We start from the raw sequence: 13,325 nt of genomic DNA on the forward strand, positions 1-13,325 counted from the left end.
ATACAAAAGTTTGGTAACACAAAAATGGTACTATAAAAGTGATATTAATACACACACTATGTTAAATTTTATGTGACCATGATACTTATTTATAGAGTTAAAATCATCTATGGATGTACATATCCTGATCAGAAAATAACGCATTGGAATATTCATTCAAATGAAATAAATTTTATATAAAATTGAATTTGATAATATTCTAATTACAGTTAAATTCAAAATCAAAATTATGATTAAATTAAAAAATTTAATAATAAATAAATTAATCAATTAAGTCATAATTATCATAATTATCACATTTCTCTGTCTTTCTTTCTCAGTAACAAGGGGTTCCGTTGGTTGGCAAACACAAAGGAGCTACTGGTGGTCAATGACTTAAAGTTTGGTGAAGGTGATGAATCATTTTATTTTTCTTTTAAGTCTTTTCTTTTCTACCTCTCTCCCTCTACCACTAGGTTCTATTTGGAACTAGCAAGGGGAGGTTTCGGTTGTTAACCCACTTGGGCTGCAAATGTGCCTTTTTTTTTTTTCTCTTTATTTTTAGTTTTTTTCTTCAATTAGAGTGAAGTTAAATTTAATTTTATTTTAATTGTATTTAGTTGACAATATTATCGACCATAGCGGTATTTTAGCAATATAAGCAAAATACAAATATTACCTCTCTTTTTATCATTAAGATTAAGACATCCATAAAAATTCACACATATATTTTTTATATATATATAATATAATTTTACAGAATTTGTAGATTATTACTAATAACCTTATATGATGCACAATGCAATGCAATGCAAATGTAGCATTTGTGAATTTGGATTGTAATTTACATGTTCCTCGGGAATGCACACTATCCAATTTATTGGGAATTGAGGTGTGGGAAGTGGGAACAAACATTTCTGTATGGATTAAGGTCAGGGCTTGAGTCGGGCCGCTAACCGATTCAACTCTTAAATTATTCAGGCTATATTGTCCATTTTGTATAATTTTCAGTTTTAACTTTTTTAAAATTTAAAAATAAAAAAGTCTTCGGTAACATATTTTTCTTTAAATTTTAAAAAAATCATGAGGCCTTTCTATTGTTTTATTTTATATATTTTCCTTCACATAGTCACAACAATTCATTGTTAGTAACCCACGTGAAGCTACTATTCATTCAATATAAAATATAAGAAAACATGTGTTTTGCCTTCGATATAATTTAGATGGTAAAGAACGGACCGTGATATGTCGGTATTATTTCAATGAATTGCGAGTTTGAACCTTAATATTTTCGAGACACATCCCGTAATTTATCCTTTTTAACAAAATTAAGGGATTGAAAGCAAAAATTCCCGCAAGGAAAATATCATCTTAGAAAAATATGTGTTTTCTTTAATAAAAAATTATTAAACTATCAATTATAAATTTATAGTTTTACTTGATAATTAATTAAAATCATAATTTTGCAACTAAATATAAAATTTAAGTCATAAAAATATAATTTATTTAGAATGGTGATTGGGTAGTTTATTAGCCTGTAAAATTCAAATCACACCATTTTAAATAATTTTTAAAATTATTAAATCATAATCAATTATTTATTTTACAATATCGCAATTTTAAGGTTTGAGTTTGTCTCCTGGGATTTGGCTTTTTATTGCTGATTAAAGATATTTGGTTCTGAGTATATCAAATATCTCTATCATTGTTTGTCCCAAAATATGTGTGTAAAAATTATGATCCAACGAGAATTTTACCTTTTTTGACTTAAAATATTTGGTGTAATTCAAAATAAATATTATTAACTTTTAACCATAAATACCACATATTTTAAAATATTTCAAATATTAAATGCAATTGTTATTAGATAATGTATATTTATTATATATTATCTTCAAATCCAAATATTTTTTATTTAATATAGACCTAAAAGAAATATAATACATATATAATTCCAAAAAATAAGTTGTATTTAATAATTTTTAACCATTTTAATATTATTTAAAATAAAAGATATATTACATTACAAATCCTTAAACGTTGTACTCGTAATAAATTAATCATTATATTTTAATTTTTATTATCACAATTACTAAATTTTATTTTTCATTACAATTCAATATTTCTTTTAATTTTTATCAAATTCTATTAATGAAAATTAATCTAATATATAATAATAAAAAGAACTAATTCAATAATAAAATTAATATAAATTTCACAATCAGGTAATGCTGAATTTTATGTTAATACATATAATATTAGTTTTTAATAAAATTTAATAAAAAATTAAAAGAGATACTTAATTATATAATAAAAATTTAAAATTCAAAATTAATATTACCCTAAATAATTAATGGCCGGTTCCTGGGAATGGCCGTCGTTACTCGTTATATCAGGAATTAGATAAGAGTTCGGAGAAAGAGGTGAACCCGTGCTTTCTTCTTCTCTGATTCAAACCCAAGCTTTCTCAGGAATGACAACAGGTGGCAATGGCGGTGGCGCGCCGATGAAGAGGCAGCGGGTGGGGAGCAACAGCCGCCTCGCCGCCATCGATTCATCCCGTTCCGATGGAACCATTGCCGAGGCCTCCCGCAAACCGCCAGGTCTCCGCCGCTCCACCTCTCACTCACTACTCCCCTCCTCTTCTCTCGCAGCCGCATCCGGTGGATTCAACGATCCCTCCACTTCCGACGTTGTTCTCCGTCTCTTCTACCTCGACCAATCCTCGTCCTTCGTCTCCGACGATTCCGAGTCCTTCTCGGACGATTCCGACGTCCAGATCTTCCTACACTCGGATGTACTTCGCGAATCGAAATACTTCGCCGCGTTGTTCTCCGAGCGGTGGCACAGAGACTCAGGTGTTCTGGACTCTGACAGCTCTAGGAAAATTTACCGGTTAAATTTGGGGATTTCGTCGACTTCTGGATCGATCGACAATCATTTGCTTGTTCTCAGGCTTCTTTACACGAATGATTTCTCGAGCATGATTAATAGCGTTTCGACGGCTCTCTCGATACTTCCCGTGGCCCTCGAACTACTATTCGAGGATTGTGTTAGCTTTTGCGTTCGGTTCTTGGAGGCGGTACCGTGGAGCGAAGAGGAAGAGAAGAGAGTTCTGAGTTTGGTGCCCTTTCTCAATGATGAAGAGTCTCGGGAGCTTCTCGCTAGGGTTTCTCCTAAAAATGATTCGGCCGAGGAAATGCTTAAGGGGCTGATTCTGACGGCAATTCACAACCACCCGAACATGGCCTTCGCGAAAGCTTTTGTTGCGAAGCTCTTGAGAGATTTTTCCTCGAAGGAATCGGCGAAGAGAGTGTTGGATCTGGCTTTTGAGAAGAGTCTGAAGGTCGTGAAAGAGTCTTTGGAGGAGTACTCGAGTCCTGCTTTTAGGGGGGACTATAACGAGACAGAGGCGATCCAGAGATTGAATTTGCATACTGCAATGACGAATGGGAGGCATATGTTATGGTTGGTGGACAGGATGATTGAACTGGGGTTAGCAGATACTGCCGTGAAGGAGTGGAGCAACCAGGCTTCGTTCACAGCGGATTTGCAGAGGGCATTACGGGATGACGCCTGGAGGAATATTGTACCTGGACTTCCTGCTGTTGTGCTTCGCTGCACGTTTAAGCTTGCCAACGCTGTCGCAGCTGGAACCATTTTGGCTGCTAGAGAGGTTCTGCTTTTGAACTTTAAAAACATTTATTGTTTCAGTCCAAACCTTTATTGCTTAATGGATTTTCATAAGATTTGATGCTTATTTTCCGAATTGAGCGTGCTTTTCCTTTAACTTTAATAAGCTCACTAGAATCTGAGAGAATGAAATGATTTAGAAGATACATGTTTGTAACTATTCTTCTTAATTCGAGGTCTACTTGCTGCATTATTCTACACTTGACTGTTTGATTCAGGACTCAGGGCTGGCAAGTTGTGTTGCTTGGTTAGTGCTTTCTCTTTTGAAGTGAATTTTGATTCCATAACCTTGTCATTTGTTGGGTGATTACAGAATCACTGCTAACTGATATATTACCATCCTAGTTTTTCAGTGCTATGCTCTCCTAGACTCATTGCGCTCTTCATCACTTTGCAGGCCATGTATATATTTGCTTGCTTGAATTTTAAAGAAAAACCAGAATGATAATTCGAGAAATATTAGGACAAATATTGCATATTCAGACTTGTGTGCAGTTAGAACAAAAAGGATTGGTGGGAGATATGTGGCGAACTGATTAGGTCAGACCTCTAGGAATTTTTTGGTTGAGCTGGATGTGAAATTAGGATCAGAATGCATTTCAATTCTTGTGTTGCCTAATATCAGAGCAGGTTGCGATATTTAACAATTACAGAAACAAAGTCTGTTATCTAAGTAACTAAAGATAACTGACGTTCTTAGTTGAATTATTCTATGGATTAATTGTTGATATCATGAAATGCTGTTCCAATTACTGTTTGATTTAATAGGTGCCCTTTTTGCTTTACTGAGGGCATTAGTACTAGCTGATTACATCAATAGTGCACAAAATCTATGAAGCATTTTGTCTGTTTTGAGATTTGAAAGGTGCATTAGGCTTGCATATTAAGGATCTTTTCCATCAATGAGGTTTAACTGGTACAATTTATTTTTAAAGAAAGAACATTGGCAGGTTGATAAATCAGGGGGAGACAGTCTAAGAAAGGTAGTTGGAGGGCCAATGGATCAAATTTCTGTCCGGGGCAAGATTTCAATATTGACTTTTGGAGTGTGCTAACTTGCATTAACTGGCATGTGTCACTAACCCTGCATCTCATCTTTCTGTGGCAGATTTGTAAGCAACAAACTGTTGGTCATTTGATAAAGATGGGGACTAATTCCACAATTCACATTGTAACATTGTGAGATCAGCCTTGTCTATTCCTGTTCCTTTTATCTGCCCAACACAAATGCCAGATGTTGGTCAGGAATACCATCTTGGCAGGAACCAGTTTTCCCATGAGTCTGGCACTTGCTATAATCAATAAGCTAACATCCTTATGGAAAGTTACCCATGGACAGCAAGCTGATATTGTTCTCCTTTTGGACATTCTTTTGGGATCCCAACGCATTACAGTTTTAGGAGTTTACTTTCATCATCTCTCCATATCCATGGACAAGTCTGTCTTTCTAGTGCTTACATTTGTAGAAAGTGATGAAGAACTTTCAGTCTCCCTAATCACATTAGGGTTTAGAGAATTGCAAAATCCTCCAAAAACTCACACGTAATGCCTTTGATCCCATCTCACTTGTCTTGGAACTGATGGGTTTCTCATGTTTTTATGGCTAGGAAAACAAAAAATTCTAACTTGTAACTTATTACTAGTGTTTATATAGGTAGGGACTAGGGCATGAAGTGTGGGACCTTGGATCTTTTCCATTATTTAAAAGTTGCCCATACTAATTTGATGATTCCAATCATGCCCATTGATGGGCTTATAATTTTAGCTAGAGGAATAGAGATTCACTTGTGATACCTTTTTCTACATATTAATTCTTCCACCAGCCTCTGAAACATGGAAACGGCTTGGAGATGCCGTTTCAGTGTTTCCGAACCGTTTCCCGTTTCGAAAACGCAAAAAACAACCAAGAAATGATTTTCGGGCCGTTTCTGCAAATTGCGAAACGTTCCGAAGCCGTTTTGCAATTTACATAATTATTTGGAAACGCGATTTCGACGATTGTTGTCAGCCCATGCACGAATCCCGAAGTCCCTTCTTTCTTGATTCTTCTTATTCTTCTTCTCCTCCTCTTCCTCCTCCTCCTCCTTTTCCTCTTTCCTTGATTTCAGTCTACTTTCTTCTTCTTCTCCTCCTCTTTCTTCTTCCAGCGATTCTTCTTCTCCCTCGTCGTCGTTCCCTCTCTTTCGAAGAAATCCTCGTTGTTCCCTCACTCCCTCGCTTCCAATTCCGTTGCCGGTCATTCTTTCTTGCCTCTGTCGCTTCTCATTCCAGTTCATTTGCCGACGATTGTCAGCGTCGCTTGCTTCCAATTCCAGCTCCCTCCCCGTTGGACGCCTGTCGTTCATTCTCTAAGTAACCCCTCTTCTCTCTTCATGCATTAACTCTTTGTTGTTGATAAAAAAATCCTCAATTTTGCTGATTATTTGTCACACATATACTCAACTATATTCTAATGAGTATTGAATTCTCCACCCATCTTATGATTCTACAATTATTTTTTTGGGCATTGGCAACTGATGAAGTGCATGAAGTTCAATACGTTATATTTTTATATACATTTATATACCAATGACCAATTCCATTTAACCACATGCCTAAATTTTATTTTCTTCTAGATAGTCTTTCATGTTCATTCTTGAAATGGTATTTTGTGAATTCTGCATATTGGACCAAATGTGACAGTTGTAGTTTAATAGAATTATCTAACCTCGTTACCAGAACTCAAATATTCCTAAATTGTAGTGAACTGAAAAGATTATAAAATTAATTTTGCAGCTCATAGGAAACTTTAACGTAATGGTGTCAACTCATGAGTTGGTAAATGATGTATAAGACCTAATTGATTATGAAGCCACCGAAAAATTTCAGTGTGAATCAATTGGACAAGCTACAACCATAAACTTAGTAGGTGGAAAGCAATTAAACTTGAGGATAAATTTAAATGGATACCAAGGAAATTTATTGGCAATCTTACTGAAGGTTGAACTGGGATGACACTTATTAGTTCCATATCATCTAGTGCTTTTTAAATCTCATAGGTCATATGGCTCATTCAACTTCAAGTTCAGTATCTAGCAACACTATTGCATAAAAAAATAAGGATGAAGAAGATAGTCCATTATGGAAATATGTGACTAAAATTCAGAAAATGGGAGAAGGAGGGGGTAGTTGGAAATGGACTTGTAACTTTGGTAGTTTACAAAAATTTTGGACATACACAAGAGTTAGGGCTCATCTATTAAATCTCAGTGGGAAAGGGATTGCTTCTTGTAAAAAAGTGAGGCCTGAAATTATATTTGAGATGGAAAAAGTTGAAGGAGAAGTTGCAGAAAGATTGTCAAATTTACAACATAAGCAAGTTCCATTACCGACTAGTAGTGTTTATTTGGGCCCTTCTTTGTTTGTACATGAACCAAGAGTTTTAGAACAATTAAAGAAGAGAAAAGCCTTCGATTCACCTATTGCTAGGGCTTTTGACATGCAAACTAGAGCACAATTAGAGAGATTGCTAGAATGTTATATACTGAGGGTTTGATTTTTAATCTTCCTAGAAATTCATATTATTTGAGTTCTTATTCATTGCTGCTTCGTTTCCATTGGGTGGTTATGTGCCTCTGGATTATAATAAGTTGAGGACCACATTACTTCAGCAAAAAAAAGGCAAATGTTGAAAAACTATTGGAACCTATTAAAAACACTAGGTTGGAAAAAAGGTGTTAACATTGCTACTGATGGTTGGAGCAACCCACAAAGAAGGCCCTCGATCAATTTTATGGTTGTTTCTGAAAGTGGTCCAATGTTTATTAAATATGTGAATTGTTTAGGTGAAGTAAAGGATAAACAATTTATTGCTAATTTGATGAAAGAGGTAATAGATGAAGTTGGTGACCAAAAAGTTGTACAGATCATTATTGATAATGCTGCTAATTGCAAGGGAGCTGGGGAAATCATTGAAGGTGTGTTTCCACATATTTATTAGACTCCTTGTGTTGTCCATACACTCAATCTTGCTTTGAAGAATATACGTGCAGCTAGGAATTTAAAAAATAATCAAGAGACATATGATGAGTGTTATTGGATCAATGAAGTGCATGGAGATGCTTTGGTATCCATTCAAATTTATCTTAAAGTTTAATTGCTTTCCACCTACTGAAGTTTATGGCTATAGCTTGTCCAATTGATTCACACTGAAATTTTTCGGTGGCTTAATAATCAATTAGGTCTTATTCATTGTTTACCAACTCATGAGTTGACACCATTACGTCAAAGTTTCCTATGAGTTGCAAAATTAATTTTATAATTGTTGTTACCTAAGTATAACAATCAAGATTTGTAACGTGGGAATGATCTCTGGATTGACAATGCTTGTTAAGAATGCAGGATGAGTCTCCTGAGAGACATGGTCTCCCGAAAGAAATTAGTCTCCTGAAAGAAATGATTCACTCGGAAGAAATGAGTCTCCGGAAAGAATGTATATCAGGAAAGGGTGTGTCTTAAGATGTGAGGCTTCTGGGAAGAGATAGTATTCTTCCGGGAAGGATGAAGCTCTTCCAGGAAGGTGTGAATGGCTTTCGGGAAGGATGAAGCTCTTTCGGGAAGGTGTGTCGGTGGCATTCGTTGAGAATTGGTGAGTCTCTCAGGAAGGATTGATTTGGCTTCCAGAAAGGATACGATCCTCTCGAGAAGGAATAATACTTTGATTGGCTCTCTTCGTATTGCTGTTAACACCAACAAAAGGGATTAGAAGTCTCGCGGGGGATACTCACTTGCGAAGACCCTCCGATGCTAAGTTAGTACCTGAAGCAAGCAATTAATTACCTGAAAGAAAATAGTAAGAATACTCTTAGTCTCTCCAATTTACCGAATGCCGAAAAAATGATCTCCCTTCTGAGTTTTGTAGTTGGGTATTTATAGGGCACATATCCCGAATCCCAAGAGGCACGCGGCTTACATCATGTGAGATCAGAGTTACTATTCTGGAGACAAACTCTCTTCGGAAAGGTTTCTATTTAGTTTGGAGAGAGTAGCCTAGAGAGGATTCTACGTAGTTCGGAGAGAAGCTCTCTTCGGAAATGATTTTATATTTCGGAGAGAACCTCTTTCCAAAAAGGATTATGGTCGATTTAAAGAGTCTACTCACCGGAGAACACCATTATCTCGAAATAACCTCCCTCCCGAGAGAATCTTACTTCAGAAAGAATGAAAAGAAAAACTTTTGAATTCCCCTCATTCTAAGTGGTACAACAATAATCTTCTTAGTTCACTACAATTTACAAATATTTGAGTTATGGTAACGGGGTTAGATAATTCTATCAAACTGCAACTGTCACATTTGGTCCAATATGCAAAATTCACAAAATACCATATCTTGAATGAACATGAAAGACTATCTAGAAGAAAAGGAAATTTAGACATGTGGTTAAATGGAATTGGTCATTGGTATATAAAAATATAACGTATTGGACTTCATGCACTCCATTAGTTGCCAATGCCCAAAAAAATAACTGCAGAATCACAAGATGGGTGGGGAATTCAATACTAATTTTCTATCAACAACAAAGAGTTAATGCATATCAACAAATTCATTAGAATATAATTAAGTATATGTGTGACAAATAATCAGCAAAATTGAGGATTTTCTATCAACAACAAAGAGTTAATGCATGAACAGAGAGGGAGGGTTACTTAGAGAAGGAACGACTGGCGTCTGATAGCGAAGGAGCTAGAACTGGAAACTAGAAGCAAGCGGCGTTGACAATCGTCGGCGAATGAACCAAACAGGAAGCAACAGGGGCGAGAAGGAACTACTGGCAATGGAACTGGAAGCGAGGGAACGGCGAGGATTTCTCTGAAAGAGAGGGAACAATTGGAGGGAGAAGAAGCAGAAAACTGACTAAAATCAGGGAAGGAGGAGAAGAAGAAGAAGAATCAAGAAAGAAGGGACTTTGGGATTCGTGTGCGGGCTGATGGCAATCGCCAGAATTGTGTTTCCAGGCAGAAACGTGTTTCCAAAAAATTCTGTAAATTGCGAAACGGCTCCGAAACGTTTCGCAATTTACAGAAACAGTCCAAAAATCGTTTCTTGGCTGTTTTTTGCATTTTTGAAACGAGAAATGGTTTGGAAACATCGAAATAGTATCTCCGAGCCGTTTCTGCACTTCGAAGGTCAAGAGACCCATCCAATATTTGTTTTTACAAATACTCACATGTTACTAAGGGTCTCTACCTAGTGACCGAAACACATCTTTCTATCACTTATCGTACTACAACATGTGACCCACCTTTTGAATGAACATCTTGCCCTATAATGTTCATAGACTGTGAACAATTTCAACATTATAAGGAAAATAAAATCATGTTCTCTCCATTAATAATCTCTATTACTTGTATGATTTCATACCTTGCAATCTCAAGACAAAATATCATTCACTATGACATTTAAATAAATAGTACCCTTAAATATGCATATAAGAAATGAATTTCAAATTCTATTATCATGACAAAACTTTCAAGTGACTATTTATTGGCATTGTAGGGCATACAAAACTTTCAAGTGACTCGCCCAAATAAATAAATAAAACAAGACAAAGTAAAGAGATCAAAGTGAGTCATGCTCAGTGCTCAGCTGGCTTGTCTTATATACATGATCCAGTTGTCTCCAAGGAAGCAGGAACTAGGGATGCTTGACCCATGGCCTAAAGGTTATATAGTCCGTCTGTTACCTAGATTGTGCTTCAAAAATGGAATAATGTATGTGGTAAGAGAAGTTAGTAAACATTGAAACAGTTAGGCCCTGTTTGTTACAGCTTAAAAGCTGTAACTTCTAATTTCTAGCTTCAAAAAAGTTGAGATGTAGTGTTTGTTTTAGCTTATAGAATTTTAACTTATAGTTTCTATTAGCTTTTAGAAGGGGTAGAAGCTGGCTTTTTCAAAGCTGGGGTACCCCAGTTTTTACAACTTCTGCTTAAATAATTACATTTTTATGACAATTTTGCCCTTATTTTTAGCAAAGAATTACCCTATTGTCTACGCAATCATGGGTTTTTCTTCTCCACCGCCATCTCCATTTTCAAATCTCTTCCTCTCTCTCTATACTTTAATTAATTTTTTTATAATACTTGAAACTTATACATATACACTAATTAATTTTTAAATTATCATTCTATAACTACTAAGGGTATTATGGACAATTATATAAAAATAAGTTATTTTACAGCTTATGGTATCAAACACCACAACTGCTTAACTACAACTTCTAAGAAGCTGCAGCAAACAGGTTCACAATTTATTCTAAGTTTTAGAAGCTATAATCTAAGAAGTTATAAGCTATAATTTCTTTAATTAAGCTGCAACAGACGGGGCCTTAGTCAGCTTAGGCTATGTTTGGGAGTTCTAGAGGGGGGAGGAAGAAAGCATTTATAGAAGAAAGGGAAGGAAAGGAAAGGAGGGTGAAGTTACCTTCCTCTTTTTGGATATTTAATTAGGAAAAGGAACGGAACTCCCTCCTATCATGGACCTAGGGTTCATGACAGGTTTTAAAAAGTAATTATAAGGAATTGGGGAAGTTAGATCAGAAGAAATGGGAGGGAATTTGGGAAGAACAGAAACAGAAAGGGAGATTAGGGAGAACCGATAGAAAGAGAGGGAAGTTGAGAGATAAAAATCAGATTTCATTCAAAAATATTCTTCTATGCCTTGAATGAGATTGGATCAGCCTTATATATTGATCTAGGAGCTAAGCTTTGGCACCAATAGGGCTGCCAAATATTCAAATTAGTACAGTTGTGGAGGCATTTGTCCTTTAGGTACAAACCACTACAACTAAAAGGAAATTAATCAATACAACTAAAAGGAAATTCATCTATTATCTAATTATTACTATATCCTTGGGTGATGATACATCCCCCTTCCATCCCCTCACTCCATAGATAGCCTTAATGATGCCTGTTTTTCACCTAGAAGTCGCTGGCATTTTTTCCCTCTTTTAAGCCTTTAGCAAAAGAACCAGACATTCAATTTCTTATATCGGGCAAGTTAGCTAGTCTCTGGCCAAAATTGCCAGCTCTGTTGTTTTATTTGCATTTTTCTCAAAGGATTGGAGCGCATTCCTGTCTTGTATTCATTCTGAAAGGATTGTGCATCCATCTTATCTTATCCTCTTCGCTCACATTCTCTACATCTTGACTTGCATCTTTCTTGATTTGTGCACTATTGTGCTTCAAATTCATACATATGCATGCTTTTAACTTGAAGTTCTTGCAGTCTATGTGTTTTGTTTCTTGCTCAATTAGCACCTTACTCCCTTCTAATGGACACGGATGGATGATTATTTATTATGTTTGATAGTGTAGCAATCTTTGTCCTTTTTCTTTACTTGTAAGCTATTTTTGGGCTTTTTGTTCTTTAAAAACAATTCTAGTGAAAACATGGCTCATTATAATATGTTATAGCTGTCTCTGCTGTTGGTTTTGGTAGTATAGGAACACAAGCAGAAGAATGGAGTAATTCAGCATTTGCTTCTCTGTGCATTTGTGCAAACAACAAAAAAAGAATGGCATAAGAAGACTTCTCCTGAGGAGTTTTCACTCTAGACATGACTTTCTTATATCTTGTAAATAATTTTCCCGTTGTCAAGGGACCATGATGACACAAGTGCATCTACCTGGAACTTTGATCCATTGCTTTTCATTGAAGGATCCAATTCTGCACTCATGACTGTAAAGAGGAGGATTCATTTTCCTGTGAAATTGAATTGGGTGGTTTAGTTGTCTAACGTCCTTGCTGTTTCATGCCTCAGGTAAGGATGAAACTCGTAAATTATTGGCTGCCGGTGCTGATTGTGTGCAAAGAAAATATGTCCCCGATGCTACACAGCCAGAAATCACTATATCTGGAGCTTGAAGAAACATTCCTGAGAATCATCTCTACGCTGCCCATATCTGATGCACAGGGGTTGTTGCAGCAGTGCCTCAGCTTCTCAACTCGAAGTGTTGAAGACTGCCCTCACTTGGTAACTGCCTTCAATACCTGGTTCCGCCGTGCAACTCATCGCCCCCGCCCCGATGAATGATCATCATCAAACATAACAATTCTTCTCTTCTACCGTAAACTGGCACTTTCTATCAAACATTGTGCACATTAACCATCATCGTTTTGCTTGTGAAGCTGACAATTGTGCCCATAAACCTCCTGGGGTCGCCCCCCTTAGTGTAAATTCAGTCTTGTTCTATTAGCCCGGGGATCTCTTCTGTCATGTTATCGTGTGTGCTAATTTAGTGTCCCAGTCTAATTATGTGTTTTATACTTAGATTGTGAATATATTAGAGTGGATGGTTATTGTTCAATTAAAGATTAGATTTTACACTTGTTATGCATTTATGATTTAAATAATGACTAATATATAATTGAATTGCGACAGCATGTTAATAAATGATATCACAGCGCCAAATAGGATGAAGGATATACGTACAGTTGTAGATAGGCGTTTATCGTGACGCCGTTGCTTTAAAGAAGCGTGTCTGCCTGGAGGAATATGGTTCTTCAGGAGTCAAAGCTACGTGAACTTGTTACTTTAATTGCTTAGCTAGAAAACAAATGAGGAACAAAAATAAAACATAGATCCAAACAGATTGAAGGAATGGTTTGGTTGTGGA

At 36.1% G+C, this 13,325-nt stretch overlaps 1 protein-coding gene across 2 annotated transcripts; it reads left to right on the forward strand.

Annotated features, from left to right (window-relative positions):
* Window positions 1-2,369: 2,369 nt before the first annotated feature.
* Window positions 2,370-13,040, forward strand: LOC127806134 (BTB/POZ domain-containing protein At3g05675-like). Of its 2 annotated transcripts, XM_052343215.1 has the most exons (3): window positions 2,370-3,655; window positions 3,849-3,919; window positions 12,470-12,618. In XM_052343215.1, exons 1-3 carry the CDS (start codon window positions 2,453-2,455, stop codon window positions 12,471-12,473), a joined length of 1,278 nt encoding a protein of 425 aa, XP_052199175.1. In that variant the 5' UTR covers window positions 2,370-2,452; the 3' UTR covers window positions 12,474-12,618. The 2 variants fall into 2 exon arrangements, with proteins under 2 accessions (XP_052199175.1, XP_052199165.1); XM_052343205.1 differs by lacking the exon at window positions 3,849-3,919 and having other exon boundaries at window positions 12,470-13,040.
* Window positions 13,041-13,325: the final 285 nt, after the last annotated feature.

This window comes from Diospyros lotus, chromosome 1 (genome assembly GCF_014633365.1).
Source record: "Diospyros lotus cultivar Yz01 chromosome 1, ASM1463336v1, whole genome shotgun sequence".
NCBI classification, from domain to species: Eukaryota; Viridiplantae; Streptophyta; class Magnoliopsida; order Ericales; family Ebenaceae; genus Diospyros; species Diospyros lotus.

Bases quoted from the DNA above. Each gene is read 5' to 3' on its own strand.
- LOC127806134 (XM_052343205.1), top strand. From the start codon at position 2,453: ATGACAACAGGTGGCAATGGCGGTGGCGCGCCGATGAAGAGGCAGCGG. The intron at 3,656-12,469 runs GTTCTGCTTTTG...TTCATGCCTCAG, and splicing joins CCATTTTGGCTGCTAGAGAG to GTAAGGATGAAACTCGTAAA.